The sequence below is a fragment of the Xenopus laevis genome, chromosome 8L (assembly GCF_017654675.1).
Source record: "Xenopus laevis strain J_2021 chromosome 8L, Xenopus_laevis_v10.1, whole genome shotgun sequence".
Classification (NCBI taxonomy): Eukaryota; Metazoa; Chordata; class Amphibia; order Anura; family Pipidae; genus Xenopus; species Xenopus laevis.
Window position 1 is genome coordinate 11,934,770 of NC_054385.1, and position 21,201 is coordinate 11,955,970.

At 39.1% G+C, this 21,201-nt stretch overlaps 1 protein-coding gene across 12 annotated transcripts in view; it reads right to left on the reverse strand.

Moving 5' to 3' along the window:
* Positions 1-21,201, reverse strand: part of LOC108704466 (E3 ubiquitin-protein ligase HUWE1) — a 107,574-nt gene that overhangs the window by 70,064 nt on the left and 16,309 nt on the right. For 9 of the 12 annotated variants that reach the window (XM_041573129.1, XM_041573122.1, XM_041573128.1 and 6 more), the window contains exons 3-22: positions 20,681-20,750; positions 19,056-19,154; positions 17,408-17,614; positions 15,649-15,801; positions 15,506-15,568; positions 13,585-13,662; positions 12,894-12,941; positions 12,737-12,805; positions 11,719-11,818; positions 7,993-8,093; positions 7,406-7,556; positions 7,173-7,300; positions 6,874-7,014; positions 6,397-6,502; positions 5,538-5,645; positions 5,176-5,277; positions 4,986-5,066; positions 1,571-1,677; positions 1,199-1,376; positions 53-171 (exon numbers count right to left, since the gene is read on the reverse strand). In XM_041573129.1, the coding sequence (XP_041429063.1) occupies positions 53-171; positions 1,199-1,376; positions 1,571-1,677; positions 4,986-5,066; positions 5,176-5,277; positions 5,538-5,645; positions 6,397-6,502; positions 6,874-7,014; positions 7,173-7,300; positions 7,406-7,556; positions 7,993-8,093; positions 11,719-11,818; positions 12,737-12,805; positions 12,894-12,941; positions 13,585-13,662; positions 15,506-15,568; positions 15,649-15,801; positions 17,408-17,614; positions 19,056-19,154; positions 20,681-20,725 (2,184 nt within the window). In that variant the 5' untranslated portion in view covers positions 20,726-20,750. The remainder of the gene's footprint in view (positions 1-52; positions 172-1,198; positions 1,377-1,570; positions 1,678-4,985; positions 5,067-5,175; positions 5,278-5,537; positions 5,646-6,396; positions 6,503-6,873; positions 7,015-7,172; positions 7,301-7,405; positions 7,557-7,992; positions 8,094-11,718; positions 11,819-12,736; positions 12,806-12,893; positions 12,942-13,584; positions 13,663-15,505; positions 15,569-15,648; positions 15,802-17,407; positions 17,615-19,055; positions 19,155-20,680; positions 20,751-21,201) is intronic. The other 3 variants (XM_041573131.1, XM_041573126.1, XM_041573124.1) reach the window with 1 other exon arrangement.

Sequence of the window (21,201 nt, forward strand, 5' to 3'; positions counted from 1 at the left end):
CCCCTGTGCAACACTTGCCCCACACCAATGATGTAAAATAAAATGACTGTACCTTAATGATGGCAGTTGTAGCGTCTGTTTTTAACGTGGGCTGGTGCCTCATCAGCTCATCAACAGCACTGCCCAGGTTAGAGGCTGTATCGCCTGCAGGAGACCGGAGAGAGGTCAAAGCTGGAAGAGACCACGGGCCTCTTAATCCCTCGACTAGAGACCTGAAGAGAGCTTTTCTATGCTGCACTACAGGTCTCTTCGGCAGGGGTTAGAGGAGGTTTAGGGAATATTTGGAAATGCCATGGACAGCTCATCATTTTTAGTATTAAATTCCTGGAGGGCAAACACTGTCAATTCTATATAAAAGAATAGTTCCTTAAAGGGATACTGTCACGGAAAAAAAATGTTTTGGTTTTTTTTTTTTTCAAAACGCATCAGTTAATAGTGCTGCTCCAGCAGAATTCTGCACTGAAATCTGTTTCTTGAAAGAGCAAACAGATTTTTTTATATTTAATTTTGAGATCTGACATGGGGCTAGACATATTCAGTTTCCCAGCTGCCCCCAGTCATGTGACTTGTGCTCTGATAATCTTCAGTCACTCTTTACTGCAAGTTGGAGTGATATATCGCTCAATGCCCCAGCAGCCTCACAACAGAACAATGGGAAGGTAACCCAATAGCAGCTCCCTAACACAAGATAACAGCTGCCTGGTAGATCTAACATGCAATAGTAAAATCCAGGTCCCACTGCGACACATTCAGTTACATTGAGTAGGAGAAACAACAGCCTGTCAGAAACAGTTCCATACTGTAGTGCTGGCTCTTTCTGAAAGCACATGATCAGGCAAAATGACCTGAGATGCACCTACAAACCAATATTACAACTAAAAAATACACTTACTGGTCCAGGAATGACATTTTATATTTTAGTGTCAACAGTGTAATTTAGAAATAAAAACGACATCATAAAAATCATGACAGGATCCCTTTAAGAAACGTAAAATGAATTGCTGCCAGATGCCACAACATAATCAGATTTATGATCTGTAACCCAGTCTTGGAGACACAAAATGAAGGGCTCAAATGCACGTCAGTCTATTAGCTGGGTTCAGCCATATAAACATTTATTTTGTCAGTGAAACCTGAGGTCAACGTTGACTCCCGTGCTGCCCAACAAGAGGGTTATCGGTCAATGAAACGTCCTTACCTAGAGGGTCTGAGCTCCTCCGTCTCCTCATTGCAGGAAGGTAATCAGGTGAGAGCAACACTTTAAACAGTCGCTCAAAGGGTTGGCATTGCACAAAAGACTGCAGACCTCGGGCGTTTAAACAGAGAGCACTGAAGACATTAGGAAGAGATCCAAGAACTTCTCTGGTAGCAGGAACCTATCAGATAAATTCTAGCTTGTTAAAATACCAAATTTATTGCTACCAATTTTATTTCAGGAGACATATTAAGACTAAACATGATTTTTTTTATTATACTACTGAACAATGACAGGAAAGGAACCATATAAAACCGTGTTGTCATCAAATAATCACAGATTATGGTATTCGGATTGAATAAAAAAAGGGCTTACATCTTTTATAAGGAGAGCATGAAGCATCACATCTGTTAAACCATTGTCTTGGAGAGAAGAGAGCAGCGAGGGCTCTTGGAAAACAAAAACGGTCACCACTTCAGTAGCTGCAAAGGAAAACCACAACACATATAGGAACCTTCTGAGTATACAGAATACAACATATACTATAAGGGCACAAAACATTGCATTCCAAAACCAATGGTATAATAGGTATAGGATTCAGTTATCCAGAAAGCTCCAAAATGTAGGAAGGCCATCCACTCCAGATTCAATTTTAATCAAACATTGTTTAAAGGAAAACTATACCCCCCGAACAATGTAGGTCTCTATAAAAAGATATTGAGTAAAACAGCTCATATGTAAAACCCTGCTTCATGTAAATTAACCATTTTCATAATAATATACTTTTTTAGTAGTATGTGCCATTGGGTAACCTTAAAAATAAGGGCCGCCCCCTGGGATCATAGGATTCAGGGTGCACACAAACAAACCACACGTTAGGTCACATGAGCCAATTAACAGACAGAGTTATGTCTTTTGCTTCCACACTTCTTCCTGTTACAGTTAGAGTTGAAGTATTTCTGGTCAGGTGATCTCTGAGACAGCACACAGACCATCATGAAATGGTGGCTCAAGGCAAGACATGTAAAAGGTTACTTACATATATATATATATATATATCAGTTTGGTAAGATTCTTTAATATGTCACTTAATTTGATATAAATCTGTTGCTTAAGTGTTCATTTTGGGGGTATAGTTTTCCTTTAAAATAATATTTCTCTTTACTATGTAACAGAAAATGCCTTGTACTTGGAACTACGTGGCAAAACAATCCTATTGGGCTTACATAATGTTTTTAGTAGACAAGGTACACATTATGGGGAAACAAAACCTTATCCATTACGGATAATAAATCCAATACCTGTAAAGGTCTGGCCACACAAACAGATTCGGGGAAGATTAGTTGCCCCAGCAACAAATCTCCTCTTCTTCGGGGCAACAATCTCCCCGAACTGCCTTCCCCCTGCCTGCTAAAATGAAAATCGCCTGCAGCAACGCACACGCGGCGCTTCGTTTTCCGGAGTCGCCCAAAGTTTACTCGTGAGGCAACTTCGGAAATCTAAGCTCCGCGAGTGCATTGCCACAGGCGATTTTTCATTTTAGCAGGTGGAAGGCAGTTCGGGGAGATTGTCGCGCCAAAGAAGAGGCGATTAGTCAGCAGGCGACTAAATCTCGCAGAATCTGTTTGTGTGGCCAGACCCTTATCTTTGCTTTAAAGCAGTCTTTACCCTCTGCTCTTTTTGGAAAGCATATTCTCTTTATTTTACTGGTGTTCTCTTGGGGTGTATAGTTACAGTTTGTGTGAAGGCCAGTAAACTTCCTCCACTCACAGCAGACAAACTCATTTTGCACAGACCTTGTGTTGTGTGTAATACCATTGACTGAAACAACAAAGGGCATTCCCAAATGGTTGCCAAAAAGTATTAAGCTGCACTGGAGCAGGGACTGATGTAAATGATGTTTAATGCATGGGATCTGTTATTCGGAAACCCGTTATCCAGAAAGCTCTGAATTACAGAAAGGCCGTCTCCCATTTTATCCAAATAATCCACATTTTTCAAAATGATTTCCTTTTTCTGTGTAATAATAAAACAGTAGTTTGTACTTGATCCCAACCAAGATATAATCAATCCTTAATGGAAGCCAAACCAGCCATTGGGTTTATTTAATTGATTTTTTAGTAGACAAAGGTATAAATATCCAGATTACAGAAAGAACAGTTATCTGGAATGCCCCAGGTCCCGAGCATTCTGGATACAGATATGCCTCCATGACAGATATCTTACAATAGGGATGTACAGCTCACATTGTGCAGTTAAGAGATCACAAGAGAAAAAGAAGGAGTGACAGAACAGAGCAAAGGGCAGTGGACAAAGAAAAGTATAGCAGAAACGTATTGGGAAATAAATGGAGTGTATTTAAAAATCAGTTATCTGGAAACCCCAGGTTCTGAGCATTTTGGATACCAGGTCACATACCTGTACTGTGTAATATTTTGGTGCTGAGTAAAACACAATCTATTTAAAATGGTTTGTTTAGGCTGGAATTTGGGGACCTAAAAATACTTAATAAACCCAAGATTAGGCCTGGGTTGATTAGGCCTGGGTTGAGTAAGGACAAGGCTTGAGAGTGGATGTGGGCTGGGAACTTCCCAACGAATATCACTACTTTACGCTGCTTCAGACATAGTGGCGACATTTACGCCACCTGGTAGGAAGTAGATATCCCTCGCACACCCTGGTGCTCCAAATAAATGATTACCCAGTGCACAGTCAAGGAGTATTTGGCAACCTCTCAATCCCAACAGGAACAAATGCAAATTAACTGGCACACAAGGGAAATGCTGGATGAAGAGATTTGTCTCCGGGCGACTAATCTCCCCGAATCTGACAGTGCGTCTCTGCCCTTAAAGGGGTTGTTTACCTTACAAACACTTTTTTCAGTTCAGTTGGTTTCAGATTGTTCACCATAAATAACCTTTTTCCAATTGCTTTCCATTTTTAATTTTTTACCGTTTTTCCAAAATCTAAATTTAATCTCAGCAATTCAGGCGCAGATTCGAAACAGCTACAATTTTGCAACATTTAGTGGATACATTTTTAGAAACATCTCTGCAGAGCTAGCAAATGTTGTATCAATTCTAACAGCTGCCTTTAATCAAACTCAGGGCAATACTCAGCAGGGACAAAGATTAGAAATGTATCAAACTAAATCTATCAATACTAGGTTTACTGGGTCAGCGACCACCACACCTCCCCTCTTCCCAGAGCTACTTAAGAAGGTGAAAAATTAAACTTTACATTTCACTATTAGAAAAACAGCCACACATAAAAAATTATTGGAAAAAGTCTTTATTTCTGGTGAACTGCCTGAAACCAACTGAACGGAAAAAAGTTTTGGAAGGTGAACAACCCCTTTGAGGTATGAAGATCCAAATTATGGAAAGATCCATTATCTGGAAAACACCAGGTCCCAAGCAATCTGGATAACAGGTCCCATAACTGTACTACATTTAGGCAATTTTATCATGTATGTTTAGCACTAACTCCTGATACCTCATGATAAACATCAATAAAGGGTAACTACAGACTAAGCACTGCCAATTTCTGGTATGTTTCTACTTTTGCATTTGTAGATTTCTATCACACTGCAGATGGCTTATGTTTGAAACAGCAGGTTAAAGACTATATTGGATTTTTCACACTGCTACCTTTATATTTGGTAAAACTAAATACAAAAGGTTAGGTTTCCTTTGTCAACAAAATGACAGGAGGAATTGAGAGGTGCATCCAACAACATAACACTTGTCAGGTGACGTGGAAAAGCACTATAAAGAATGTAAATGTTTACCAAGCAGGAACAAAGAAGGGCCATAGTATTCAGCATTGCTGATTATGTGTTTCAGTGATGTGGGAAGAGTTCCATCCATAACTGTGAAAATAAAATGAATAAAAAGAATTTAGCAGATTCCTTTAAAACAATGCATTGATGAAAGGGGAAAACACATACCAAAGGCTTTTTTTTTTTTTTAAATACTTACCATGACGGATGCCATCTGAGAAAGATGGATCTTGGATTGCTTTTTTCAAGAAATTAAGCATTGATTTTAGTAGAGCTGCCCTTTGAGGAATGCACTGCACACCTAAGTACAAAAAAAAAAACCAGCAAATTAAGATTTTATCTAAACTATTACAACTTTTTTTGCAGCAAATTGCATTATTGCTTTAAACCAGTTCCAGCCAATGGACATTTTCCCATAGGGTTTAATACAATAGTGCCTAAGCTAGAAGTAATGGACTATATATTTTTAATAACTTTTTGAAATAACAGGCTTCTAATTCAGCTGAAAGTTGTTTTTTTTGCTGTTATTGCATGTTGGACATTTTTTGTTTGGTATTTTACCTGTTCGTGGGACCACTATACTACTGGAGCTACTACTTGTGCTCAGAGAAGGACGATGATCGCTGGAAGTAGAAGGACCAGGACAGCTCTCCATAGCTACATCTGACACTAGAATACAAAACAAATTATGTCCTGAGTTTGCTGCGATGGACACTGCCATTTTACATCTTGCATTTTTAAAGAAAGAACAAGTTTCCCCTGCTCCACAATCCAAATAAAATGCGTGTACCAAACTTATATAGCAACACTAAAGCACTAAAACCAAAGTTTAAAAGAACTAAATAAAAATGTACACAACCACCAAAATAGTCACCCCCATGATTTATTACAGTGATTATCTTAAAGGGACAGCTTGGTTTTAAATATAAAACTGGGTAATCAGGAATGCTGTGCAAAAAATGTTTCTAATAAAGTTAGCGAAAACTGTCAATATAAAGGTTGAAATAAACTTCTAATATAGTTGCTAGAACACAATATCCTCCTTTCTCTAACCTCCTAGTTTGTCAGCAACTTGAAGTCGGGCACTTGGGACATTGTTTTTGCTGGAAAGCTGGTCAAATTCAAGAGAGAACAAATTCAACAGAATGTCCCATAGCCCCTTTCAAGTCACTGATTGCTTACTGACTGGTAACGGGTAAGAGAGCTGCTAAGGAGGAAGTAGTGTTCTTGGCATAACCGATATCCATTCACTCCAGCTTATAGTTTAGAGTTTTTGTTCTTTTAAAGGCAGTGCTGTGCTGTCTAGAACCAAGAAATATTTGCTACTACTGACACTGCTTACAGGTTTCCTTCTTGACTTGTGTAAGCTCAATTGTGAAAGGTCAGGGATAAAAAGTAAAATCCGTAATGCAAGTTTTACCTTCCATATCAGTCTCCATCTCCTCCCCTTCCTGAACATTGGTGGGACGCTGTATTTTTGGTTTGATAACAAAAGGGCACTCTTTTCTGCATAGGTCAACTTCATGCTGAAAAAAAAAGCAGAAAAGAGAGCATGTAGTAAGAACATTTGGCCAATATTAAGCAAGGAGATTAAACAAAAGCACAATGTTAAACATTAACAAGATACCATAAAAGTAAAGAGCAGCGATTTTAAAAATAAACATTTTTGCACCAATATCTGCCCCATGTATCCATGGACAAGCAGAATGCTGTGCCTGTCAGTGCATACTAAAGACAGAAGTTCATAGTTAACTCCACCAGCATATGTACATTAGTGAAGAAGAAGCCTTAAGCAAGACAAAAGTGTTAAGCAACAGCAGGATGTGTGAACACTGGCCTAAAGATGGAGGTTTATAAATTATTAAGCAGGTCATGCAGGCTTTGTTAATGGACTCACCTCTAGTCGGTAAATAAAAATGGACAATCCACTGTGGGACTGAAAAGCTGCCATATCTAAGTTTGTAATAAGGTCAACAACCCTCACAGCTCGAGTCACAAACGTAATCTGGTCCTGTTCATCTCCAAGGAACTTGATCACCTAAGAAATACGCCAGATAGAGCAGTTCAGTTTTGTACGAAGGTTAAATAAACTGAAAGGACCTTTAAAAAAATCCACCGGCTGGCATCAGAAAGCTAGCCTTGAATGTATATTTGAAAGCAGTACAAACAGATGTACATCTAAGACAGACATAATACCTTAAGGAGTGCTTCCATCATTCCACAGGAAACAAGAGCTTCTCCACCAGCATCATAACTGGCTAGGTGGTACAAGAAAGAAAAAAGAGCTGTTGCAAATTGGTGAGGGTATGGCTCCATAGTTGGATCTGAAAAAAGAAAGTCAGATGTAAAAACCGATAAAACGGACTACATGAAAAATGTAAAATGATTAGGAGGTTAAAATCAGTTAAGTAATGACCAGAAAGGCTCACCAATCATCGCTTGAATGCAGTTTCGGACTAAAACGGGTAGGAAACCATGGTAAGAGGCAGTACCAGTGCAGTCAATGATGCTGCTCAGCTTTGGAGTTCTTTCTAAATGCACAATAGACGTCAAGGTCCTTAGTGATGCAGCTTTAATTTCCTAAGTAAAAAAAAAAAGTAAAACAAATACATAAAAATCTCAGACTGAAAATCTTAGGTATAAAATTGCTAACAATAAATGTACCTACTTACAAATTATCATCAAACTAACAAACCCTGGCAGAAGAAACAGTTCTTGTCAATTAAAAGAGAGGTGGACACTGCTGAGCTACATGTGCTACAAATCACTTAAGCAATAAAATGATTAATCTGAAAGTATAAGCGGCTGTCGGTAACTCCTACATCCCCAAACCCTTCCTTCCCTAAACAATGTCATGAATAAACTAAGAAAGATACAAATATTAAATAAGAGAATGATGTGATGTAGCACTTGTGTGACTTGTTTAGTGTGGCTGCTAAACAATTAACACTTTGGTAAATTAACCAGCATGCACTCTTATAATGAATCATAAGACAACAAGAATGAGAATTCTCACCATGAGCTGCTTGTCTGTTATTTGCAGTACATCCACTAACTCCTCTATCAAACCATTGTAGAGGATGCTGTTTGCAGACTCTTGCAAGGCATTCGAATATACTAAAGGAAGACAAAATATGGTTTAGGAAAAATGCTTCCTTTCATAAAAAAATCTGTTGAACTACTAGGACACTAACTGTGGTTCATATTTCTAGTTCTGTTGTACACCTGGTAACGTGTAACTACTCCATTTATACACACTGGAGAAAAGCAGTGAAGTTACCCATAGTAACCAATCAGCAATTAGATTTCAACAGTCACCTACAAGTTAAAAAACCCCAAAAAGATTCAATTGGTTGCTATGGGCAACATCACCTGTGAAGTTTGCCTCCAGTTTTAATAAGTATGCTCCTAAGTGAGGTAGCAGTATTCTAAATGCACACTTTTTTACCCCTTGCGTCTTCATCTCGCCCGCAATTGCGTGATGAAGGACGGGGAAGCCCGTGGACGCCATGAACGTTGTGTAGGCGAAGTACCAGTGCCTAACTAGCTCCATGAAACTCCCCGAAAACACCTTCTAGGCTCACCGGAAGGCACAGAGAGTCCTTAAGGGAGTTTAAATCTACTTTCAGACACATTTATTTAAAAAAAAAAAAAAAAAAAAAAAAAGGGGGGGGTGACAGATAAGGGTCAAACAGCTCCTTCTTCTACGGTTGCTCCTCACTCCATTGCCTTTCTACACCATGTCAGAGTGATCCAGTGAGGTACTCTTTTCCAGGGAGCCAACATCTACCTCAGTTAAATTTCTGGCCAGTGCAAAATGCTGCAAAAGGCTGCCAGCAGGCCACAAAGTCACTTTGCTCCAAATGCAAGCCAAATGCAAGCCAACTATATATATATAGCCCTGAACATTCAGGCTCTGCTCCCCCCCCCCAGGTGGACCAGTCTTCTCGGGGCGAACCAGTCACTCCTCAAGGAGCCCCCTCATCCGCTGGAGCGCAAGCCTGTCTGGAATAGGCCGTACAACTCGCTACAGGTATTCCAAAACTAGCATTCTCTTTGGATAAACTCCTGTCCAGACTAGACAACCCAAGACCTAGGGTTTCCAAACGCTGAGCCCTTTCTTCCACGGATGAGGACAGTGAAGGTATGTTTAGGAACCCCTCCCCACCACCAGCAGAGATACAGGAAGGACACTACCTCTCTGAAGGGGAATTGTCACATTGCTTGGACACACAGGGAGAGGAGTCTACAAAATCTTCTTCCGAGGCAGTAGTCTTCTTGATTATATCAGTTCTAGAGACTCTTAACCTGCAAGAACCGGGAGACAACCCGGAGTCCTCCAAGACACTGTTTAAGAAGTTTAAACAGTGTCCTTCTCACTCACAACCAGATCAGATAGTTCAACAGGAATGGGACAAGTCAGAGATGTTATCAGGCAAATCGCAGGTTCCTAAAATTTCAACTGAATTGGTGGAAAAATGGTCTTCACCACCTTCGGTGGATGCTCCGGTATCGAGACAAAATATACAGCGCTCCGTGTCCCCAATGCCTCTACGTTTAAGGATCTTCTCCGCTTCAGGGACCTCTCTCCTTCCAGTTTTGGGTTAGTAGAGCTATCCAGACTTGGACAGATTCCCTCCTACAAGCAATAGTGGCAGGTGCACCACGCCATGAACTTTCCCAATGGGCATCCCAGATCAAGGAGGCAAATGACTACATTTGTGAGGATTCTCTCAATGCTGGTCAGATGATTAGTAGAACATCAGTATTGTCCGTAGCAGCACAAAGATTCTTATGGATGAAGCTCTGGTCAGCAGATTTTTCATCAAAGAAGTCTCTGACCTCTCTTCCATTTAAAGGGAATCTACTCTTTGGGCCCAACCTTGACAAGATCAGTAGTAAAGCTCCCTCAACCAAAGGCTCATCCTTCCTTTCGTAGGGGAAAATTTTTTCGCCCATCGCAAAATAAGACCAGCAAATCATCTCCTCCACGACAGTCATCCTCAAGCAGAGGACGTTTTGGAGGTAAGCACAGATCTTCCTGGCAAAACTGCAAACCTTTCTCTAGACCGCCCCCCCCATGCCCCTGGAAGGAAGATTAAAATACTTTCTGGAGGCTTGGCTCACAAACACTCAAGACTCCTGGGTTCACGAGGTTGTAACCAAATCTGTTGAAATAACAGTACCTACATGGGACCTTACGCTGGTTCTAAAGGCATTACAAAATGAACCTTTTGAACCTATGGCCTCAGTATCCCTACAGTGGGTCACTTGGAAAACAGTTTTCTTATTGGCAAAAGCATCAGCTAGACGTGTATCCGAACTCAATGCAATCGTGCAGGCCACCATTCCAGGTTTTCCACCATGATAGAGCAGCCCTACCGACAGAACCTTTCTTTCTGTCAAAGGTAGTCTCGACATTTCACCTGAATCAATAGATAATAATCCCAATGTTCTGTCCTTCCCCGGTAAATCCGAAAGAGGTGGCATTACATTCCTTGGACCCAGTCAGAGCACTCAAATTCTACCTGCACAAGGTTCAAGACATCTGCAAGTCACATTAACTATTTATACTTCCATCTGGAACACGCCACAAAGTCCTCCATTTCGAGATGGATTAAACAAACTATCCAGCGGCATAAATAACCCAGAGAGTTACAGTCCACTCCACAAGGGGGATGAGCACAACCTGGGCATTCAGAAATCAGGCTTCGTTGGACTAGATTTGCAAGGCCGCTACGTGGACGTTCATCCACTCTTTTTCGAAATTTTGACACTTTTCCGGCATCAGACACATGCTTCGGAAGGAAAGTCCTCCTAGCGGCGGTGGCCTCTTCTACATAGGGCCTCATTCCCGCCCTAAATTAGGGGACAACTTTCCCACTGTTCCCTGTTTCCCCCAAGCAGATGATGGAGCAAAGGATATTGTGTACTCACAGTAAAATCTTCACTTGGGGGACACAGGGCTTCCCTCCCTGGAAGGAGGCCCTCTTGATTTCTGACATGGGTAGTTACTGGTTTATTATATGGTTATTATATGATTGTTAAATTAGCTTACTTTGGGCTTTGGTACAAACTGATATGGTTCCACCTACTGCTGGGGGGTATAGCCAACAAAGAAGGAGCTAGTTTCTTCTTGTTGTGTCCTACCTCCTAGTGGTGCCAGCTATACCTCACTGTTCTGTGTCCCCTAAGCGACTGAAGATTAAGATTTTACGGGGAGTATACAAAATCCCCTTTTTCTACGTTGTCATTTCTCTCTGGAGAAGCTCTGAGAGAGGGTTCACAGAGACTGGAAACTGTTCTTATTTGATTCAATAGTTGATACATTTCTTTTCTTTGGCCCTGCTGAGCATGCCTAAAATTAAAGGCGGCTGTTATAATTGATACAACAGTTACTAACATTCAACAGATGTTGCAACTAATGAAGCAAAGTCTACCAATGCAGAGCCTGCACCAGGATTATTGAGCTGCCAGACTTAAACACCATAGTGAGAGAAAGAACATTAAACTTACAAAAATTGGCAAAAACAAGATATAGAAAGCAATCGGGTAAAAAAAAAAAAAGATGTGTATTCACCGTTAAATTGCTCTGTTTGATCACTTGGGGGACAAAGGATTAAAGACAGATTTTAAAAAATGTATAGAAATTGAACAACCCACTTAAAGTACTTAGAATGAAAATATCAATATAGATTCTACCCAAAACCCCAGTTTTATATCAATATAAATAATTACAAACCTAATATAGAGATAGCATGCAGTCTAGCCTGCACGGCTTGCAGTCGCTTCTTGTGATTAGAAAAGCCATGTGCTAGTCGTATGTGTGTGAACAAAAGCATCTGAAATAAAATAAAGGTTTACCCATTAGAATATACTTAATAAATAAGAGCTGAGAACCATAAGCAAACAATTACCAAGGGAGAAAGTCAACCCAAAAATAACACATGAATATCAAGAAATTGTGTCTGAATATTCCGCTAATTCCAAAAAAACATTTTGTTCCTTCTTATTTTAATCATTTACAAAAGATTTGGGTAAATACTGTATATCATTTGCATATCAAACATTTTGCATATACATTTTAAAAATGGCATCATCTGTGAAAAATAAGTTGTCATCTGCAATTGTCAAGACCTTTAAAGATATAATTAAGAGTTTGGATTCGGTTTGGCTGAATGAATAATGCATTAAAGGGATGGTTCACCGTTAGTTAAGTTTTAGTATGTTAGAGAATGGCCAATTCTAAGCAACTTTTCAATTGGTCTTCATATTTTATTTTATAGTTTTAAATCTTTGCTTTGTTCTTCTGACTCTTTCCAGCTTTCAAATTGGGGTCACTGAGCCCATCTAAAAATCAAATCCTCTGCGAGGCTAGGTATTATTCATACTTTTTATTAGTCTTCTTTCCCCTATTCATATTCCAAGTCTCTTATTCAAATCAATGAATGGTTGCTAGGCTAATTTGAATCCTAGCAACCAGATTGCTGAAACTGTTAAATTGGAGCGCTGCTGAATAAAAGCTAAACTCAAAAACCACAAACAATACAAAATTAACACCAATTGCATATTGTCTCTCTACATCATACTAAAAGTTAATGTAAAGGTGAACAATCCCCTTAAAGGAAGAACACTGCTATATTACCCTACTATACCTGCTGTCCTATATTAACAGAACCTCCTTAGTCGTCATAATCTGCCTACATCGAAATATCACACTAAATTACCAACAATTTCAACTCCTAGTAGGGAAACTGTACCTGTTTATCCTTGGGAATGCTGTACATTTTGGTGAGAGATTCCATTATCTCAGAGGGACTTTCAGAAATCTAAAGATTAAAAATAGAAATGAAATAAAGTTTCTTTTCAGAGTGTTCTGTTACAGCGGTTTTCTTGGTCTACAGCTATATGACTTACCTTATCTAGTTGTTCAATGTGTATATAATGTAGTGTGTTACTGGACAGCTATTAAAAAAAATAAATAAAAAAAAAGTAGATACATGAATAATGACTTTGAAAACAATATAATGTCTAAAATGAACTTCTAAATGTTACTTTTTAATATTTGGTTTTAAAATTACAGTAGCTTTCATTTCTTTGCTCTTATAGAAGTTATGAAAGTTAGGCCACTGACCTGCTATACTGTATCAGTACCCGATTTAAGGGCAACTAATGCATCAATTTTAACAATTTAACAGAAATTGGCACAATTATAAGATCAGTACATTGTATGTAAATACACAGATGTGTTAGAGGGGTTAGGTAAGCTCTGTGTATGATGTAGGTTTGGATAGTATCCTGCATTGTACAACATTTAGGAAAGGAATTGTTTTCCCACAGAGGTGTGTAGTGTTCAGCCACCCATACTGAATTTATCTCAGATCTTATGTGTGTTTGTAGGTTTAGGAGAGGGTTGACCTGAGTAACCTTTGAGTAGATGGAAGACCGGTATTTGACCTGCAAACACCATCCTCTATTCTGGTTATGCAAATGAAACCATTGCAAAATAAAATGACATCTCTATTACATATACATTCTATTAACATGCCATTACAGTATTTAAGACTCCAGAGAAAAAACAGTAAAACCAAACTCATGGGTTCCTTACCCTTTTTTCAACTTTCACCTCAGACCCAGGTTCTGCATAAAACTCAAAATGTAAAGTTGTTGCGCTTGGTGGGTATTTCTAAAAAGAGGCAGTAAGACATAGAATTAAATGGTTTACATCAGAGATTCTGCAAAAAGCACTTGGAAATCAGTCAAAAGAGCGCACAGTACAGGTATGGGACCTGCTATTCAGAATGCTTGGGACCTAGGATCTTTATACCTTCTAGAAAATCATGTAAACATTAAATAAACCCAATAGGCTGGTTTTGCTTCCAATAAGGGTCAGGGCACACAGGCAGATTTCGGAAGATTAGTTGCCCGGCAACAAATCTCTTCTTCAGGGCGACTAATTTCCCCCGAACTGGGCGAGAGTAGCTCAAAGCTTCCTCGTGAAGAAAACTTCGGGAGACTTCGTAAAACGAGTTGCTCAGAGTGCAATCCCACCGGCTATTTGCATTTTAGCCGGCGGGAAGACGTCGGCGGGCGACTAATCTCCCCAAATCTGGCTGTGTGCCCTGACCCTAAAGATTCATTATATCTTAGTTTGGATCAAGTACAAGGTACTGTTTTATTATTACAGAGAAAATGTTTTTAAAAAATTTGGATTATTTCGATAAAATGGGAGTCTATGGGAGACAGCCATTGTGTAATTCGGAGCTTTCTGAATAAAGGGTTTGCAGATAACGGATCCCATACCTGTATAACAAAACAAAAAAAAGAATTTAAAGAGGTAACTTGAGTGACTAGCCGAAGCGGCTACGAAGCTGCTAAAATAAGCTTCTACTAGGGCCTTTGGAGAAGTCACAAAAAGCAAAACTTTAGTACTCAGATAATCAAGCAATAGCTATACTTTAATAAATTATACTTTAAGAATTTTAAAAAAAGGAGATTAAAGGGATACGGTCATGGGAAAAAAAAAAAATACAAAATGAATCAGTTAATAGTGCTGCTCCAGCAGAATTCTGCACTGAAATCTTTTTCTCAAAAGAGCAAACAGATTTTTTTTATATTCAATTTTGAAATCTGACATGGGGCTAGACATACTGTCAATTTCCCAGCTGCCCCAAGTCTTGTGACTTGTGCTCTGATAAACTTCAATCACTCTTTACTGCAAGTTGGAGTGATATCACCCCCTCCCTTTTTCCCCCCAGCAGCCAAACAAAAGAACAATGGGAAGGTAACCAGATAACCGCTCCCTAACACAAGATAACAGCTGCCTGGTAGATCTAAAAACAACACTCAACAGTAGCACTATTAACTGATGTGTTTTGAAAAAAACATGTTTTCCAATGACAGGATTCCTTTAACATGCTCATTGGAATTTACCAAACCATTACTTCCTTATAACTACATTAATCACCTGCCTATGCAACTTTACAAATAAAATCAATGGTATAAATATTAAGTTAGTCTTTCCTAATTTTTCCCAACCAAGGTCCATAACCCACTGAAAAACCCCAACAATGAAAAACCGATTCAGATCATGATTCGTCCACCAGCAAACTCTGGATGTCCCCCATTCTGGTGCATACACAAGATTTTGGGGTGATACACAATTTCTCTTAACCGTGTCCACAAAATGGCTGCTGCCTGCTTGCTGCGTTTGTATAATTCCAAGACAGAAGGAAACAAAATTTAAATAATAAATACAATGTAAGTAAAGTTTATTTTGCTCAACTAACATGATAGGAAAGAATTTGAAATTATTTCTTAGGGCGACAGGTCCCCTTTAATGCTTGGCATTGTACATGATGAGGTTAGGACTGTTCGGCTGCCCACTCAAAAAAACGTTAGTGACAAAAAAAATTCACTGCTTTTCTTTTTGGAACATATCTGGAACTTTTTTTTACCAAAAAAGTGTTCAGCTAGTGAACAAAATACATTACAGTTTCATGTGAAAAGTAGAAAAGCGAAACACATACCGACAGGTGCATATCTTTACAACATTCAGCTAGTCCAAAGCCGTTCTCTTTGCCTCCCCAGCTCTGAAAGATGAAACATTTATGAATGAGATATTTTTACAAAAACAGACTTCTCGCGAGACACGGTTAAAGAAGAACCTCACCTCTGCAAGGTGCTGAAGCCTTGACAATAAAGGTGTTCTCTTGTCAGAGGCCAGCCGTGTGATGTAGTTGGACCTCTTACTAAAGACGTAGAGAAGATTTAGCACAGCCAGGACAACTTGCATGTCAGAAGAAGCAAGCAGAGTTGTAAGGTGCTAGACATAAGGAGACACCATGAACATACAGTTAGACAAATAGTATTGTATTAAAAAAAAAAAAAAAATAAATAAAAGTCCTAAAGTCGCTTGTGAATCCCTTACATAGTTAATGTTATTCTACATATTACATTTTAGTACAATGTAGTAGGGATGCAACGAATCCAGGATTCGGATCAGGATTCAGCTGAATCCTTCTGCCCAGCCGATCCCAATCTGAATCCTTTGCATATGCAAATTAGGATTCAGTCTTTGGCCTAATCTTTTGCGAAGGATTCGGACAAATCCAAAATAGCGGATTCGGTGCATCCCTATAATGTAGGCAATGATATTATAAGACGATTTGCCTTCACAGGATTCATTTTTAGTGTAGCACGGCAGTTAGGAATCTCCCTCGTTATGAAGGTCTTTCTTAAATATCACAGAGAGGTATGAATTGTAGAATGAGTTCTGGGAGTAATGGTCCAAATAAACCAAAACACTAGATAAACCTTTAAATTCTGAATCTGAATTGAGAATATGCATTTTTAGACATGATTAAAGTATATCTTTGTGACAAATGGAAATGATCAATATCCATGCAAAAATAGAATAAATACATAAAAGGATTACACTTGACAGCTTCAAAGAACTTATACCCCTATAAAATCTAAATAGCTTGCATTGCAGATGTTCCAAAAAGGACTGCATAATCTAAACCAATTAAGAAATAAGTGACCCTCACACAAAGGCTACGAAAAAACCTGACTATCGTTAAAACACAAATTAATACCTCACGATACTTGTACTGCATGGAAATATTAATGGGTTTAACCGTACAGTTAACTTTTAGTATGTCATAGAATAACCATTAACCATCTAAGCAACATTTCAATTGGTCTTCATTATTTATTTTAAATAGTTTTTTAATTATGTGCCGTTTTCTTTAGACTCTTTCCAGCTTTCAAATGGGGGACACTGACCCCATCTAAACATAGGAATGCACCGAACCCACTATTTTGTGTTCGGCCGAACCCCGGAATACTTCGGCCGAATACCGAACTGGGTGAAAATTAGGGGTGGAAAGGGGAAAACATTATTTACTTCCTTGTTTTGTGACATAATGTCATGTTATTACGCTCCCCGCACCTAATTTGCATATGCAAATTAGGATTCGGTTCGGCCTGGCAGAAGGATTCGGTTCGGCCTGGCAGAAGGATTCGGCCGGTTGAATCCAGAACCGAATCCTGGATTCAGTGCATTCCTATCAAAAAACAAATGCTCTGTAAGGCTACAATGTATTGTTTTATTATAACTTTTTATTGCTCATCTTTATATTCAGGCCCTCTCCTATTCATATTCCAGTCTCTCATTCAAATCAATGCATGGTTGCTAGGGTAATTTGGATCCTAGGAAACAGATTGCTGAAACTGGAGAGCTGCTGAATAAAATGCTAAATAAGTCAAAAACCACAAATAAAAAATGAAAACCAATAGCAAATTGTCTCAGAATATCACTCTATACACTATACTAAAGGTTAATTTAAAGGTGAACAACCCCTTTAAAGATGAAAATATAAAATCCTCTTAAATAGATAACCGACACATTACAAGAGAAGCAGTTTTACCTCGATGGAACTGTACAGGTGCCGTGAAAAGCTGTACTCAATAAGCAAAGCAGTGAAGTTTAATACTGCTAGCAGAAGAGCCTTTAGCTGTTCCCTCTCAGGTCTATCGCACACCAGCATCCAGGACATGTTCTCTACCGTTTGTCCAGCATCTGCCAGAATGCCATCGAAGCGGTCGAGTAAGTCTACCCAGTGATAAAGCTCGCACTGAAGATGGAAAAAGGCCACATTGCATTAGTGGGGAAAAGTAAAGGTTTGGATTAAAATGGCTGCAAATATAGCAAGTGTCATATCAAATTAACAATATTATGTCAATACTCACAGGTCTGCTTCTAAAACACAGACCTTGACAAAGGGCCCAGAGGGGCCCGAAACCTTGCCCTTTTTGGGGATACACATGGGTTAACTAAAACACTGACTTCACTGAGCAATACATTGGTGTGCTTCTGGATTTGTTTCTACATGTATCTATGACCCAGTGCAAGGAAAAGGGTCTTCCAGTAGAGCACCCAGCACTTTCAACAAGTGGATATTTTTTAGGTAGAGCATTCCACTATCGTACAGTCCAAAAGAAAGACCTTGATATTAGACAGAGCCTCAAGGAGGGCCAAAAAAAATGACAACATTTTTTAACCCAAACTAGCAGTCTCCACTGATCGAGCCAAAGGGTTTTTATAAGCAGGAGTCACTTTCATAGCTGCTGATAAAATTAACATTTAAGAACCTGTTCTTCTATGACAATGATCCCCAAACAGTAGCTTTGAGCAACATGTTGCTTATCAACCCCTTGGATGTTGTGACCTCAAAGAAGATGCTTTTTTAAAATTCTTGCTTTGGAGGCAAGTTTTGGTTGCATATAAACCAGGTGTACTGCCAAACAGAGCCTCCTGTAGGCTGACAATCAACTTAGGGGCTTTATTTTGCACCACCCAGGAACATTTTTCATGCTTGCATTGCTCCCCACCTCTTTTAGCATCTGATGTTGCTCACGGGTAAAAACTGGTCGGGGACCCCCATTCTACCAAATGCTCAATGACCAAACTAGATTACCCCTCACAAGTATTTTGATCTGAAATGTATTCTTGTGAACATATTGAATATAAAAATATATAATTTCAAAGTCAAAAAAATTAGGGATGCACCGAATCCAGGATTCGGGTTAGTATTCGTCCGAATCCAGCCGAACCGAATCCGAATTTGCATATGTAAATTAGGGGTGGTAGGGAAATCACGTGACTTTTCATCACAAAAGAAGATTCCCCCCCCCCCGCTTTCTTTCCTGCCCCTAATCTGAATATGCAAATTAGATTCAGATTGGTATTCGGCCAAATCTTTCACCAAGGATTCGGAGATTCGGTCAAATCCCAAATAGTGGATTCGATGCATCCCTACAAAAAAATATGCCCTGCCAAAACACATTCCCAGGTTAACCCAACAGGCTGAAATTATGCCATAAACTACAGAAAAATTGCATTCAATTTATGGCTTTCAGGTACCCAGCAAACAATGATAATGAGTGCTTAAATAATTCAGTTTCGAATATCCAACTCAATATAGTACATGCCTATGGAAAAAAGGTAACTGACCAGTAAACCCACATATAAAAATATTTGAAAAATGCAGGCACCTAAAGGACTTCAACACCTACCTTCCCAATGTTCCATGTTTTGATTTGCTGTAGCTCCAGAAGTAGCTGTTCATCGCTGCAGACTTTCAGTTTGTCTATCAGAGACCTGCAATCTGCAGGCTGTGAATTATAAAAGACATGGCTCAATAAGCTCTTGTAAAGAAATATAGGTTGGCAGAAGCACAATCTAAAGACTAAAGTTAATAAATAATGCAGCGAGTTTCGTAACAATAACTTTAAAGGAATTGTTCAGTATAAAAATAAAAACTGGATAGATAGCCTGTCCAAAATAAAAAAATGTTTCTTATATAGTTAGGCAAAAATGTAATGTATAAAGGCTGGAGTGACGATGTCTAACATAAAAGAACAGAACACTACTTCCTACTTTGCAGCTCTCTTGGTTTCCACTGATTGGTTACCAGGCAGTTACCAATCGGTAACTTGGCGGAGGGCCATAAGGTCCATAACTGTTGCTTTTTAATCTGAGCTGCATGCGGAGGATCAATTAATTTATTGACAATTTCAGAAAAAAGCATACTAGTCCTGCCCATCTGTTTCACTTCCTGCGGCCTCCTTTCCCAGGCTGTGTGGGAAAGTTGGCAGCACTCTGCACTGTAAGATGGGAACCAATCAGCAGCTAGGCTGAAGCCTGTCTTGGCTTGTGTGACTGGAGAGCTGTGATTGGCTGCCCCCCCTCCTACTGTGCTTCTGGCAGGGACCGTTAGGACACTCCTATCCCTTGGAAATTAGGGATGTACAAATCCACTATTTTGGATTCAGCCGAACCCCCGAATCCTTCTGCCCGGCCGAACCAAATCAGAATCCTAATTTGCATTTGCAAATTAGGGTTGGGAAAACATTTATTACTTACTTGTTTTGTGACAAAAAGTCACGGGATTTCTGTCCCGACCCTAATTTGCATATGAAATTAGGATTCAGATTCGGTTTAGCCGGGCAGAAGGATTCACCGAATCCGAATCCTGCTGAAAAAGGCCAAATCCTGAACCGAATACTGGATTCGGTGCATCCCTATTTGAAATACGGACAGGTACCGTAACAGATACATAGGGCGCTCCAATAAAGGGGCCGTTATTGAAGTTAATAGTTTTTAGCCCAAAGTGAAGTCAGCTCCATGTAGTACTCGTTATCGCCTACAAGACTAGGAGAGGTTTTTAGTTATAGGTTACTGGTCCTTTAATATTTTGGCCTATGATCGGCTTGTTAGATCCTCTTGGCTTTGTAATGCAATGTGATGCAGTGCCGGATTTAAAAGATTTTCCCCAATAGAGTAAGTGATGTACCCGTTTCCAAGGTTTCAATTAAAACCTGTTTTATATTTAAACCTAATTTATATTTAAGTTGTGTTAAACAGTTTCTAAGGTTTCAAGCAACACGTAATTTATATTTAGATGTGAATGGAAAACAAACCTTTAACTGGATATACAAGTTTGCAAAAGTGTTTAAAAACCTTTTAAAAAGCTAGAACTCGTGTGGTATTCGAAAATCAGACTAATCATTAGGCCCCTGGAAGGATTTGATCAATATCTGCCTAAACCCTAACCAGCTTTTAACATATACTTTTTCCAACATGCTTCTATTCTATTATTAAAGAGCAAGATGCAAAGAATTGAAGCAGCTTCACTTACCGCCTCTGTAGGCGTCTTTTTCAGCTTTGTTCTGTCCACTTTCATTGTTAGAACAAACTGATTTCCTTCCCTGACGGAAAAAAAGAAAAAGATATATACATTTTACAGTGTCTCCCAGGAATAATTCATCTGCTCTAACCGCTTTCTCAGAATGACCAGCTCTACTTAGTAACAAGTATATGATTTTCTGTTATCCAGAAAGCCCGTCTCCTATATTTTATCCAAATAATCCACATTTTTAAAAAAAAAATTCCTTTTTCTCTGTAATAATAAAACAGTACCTTGTAATAAATCCCAACTAAGATATAATTACTCCTTATTGGAAGCAAAACCAGCCTATTGGGTCTATTTAATGTTTACATGATTTTCTAGTAGACTTAGAGGCCCATTTACCAAGGGTCAAATTTCGGATTCATGTTTTTTTTTGTTTTTTTTTAATTGAATATACTCACAATTTGACTAGGATGTTATTTAAGAAAAAATGTCTAATATTCAATCAAATGGCTCCGACCCGAAGATTT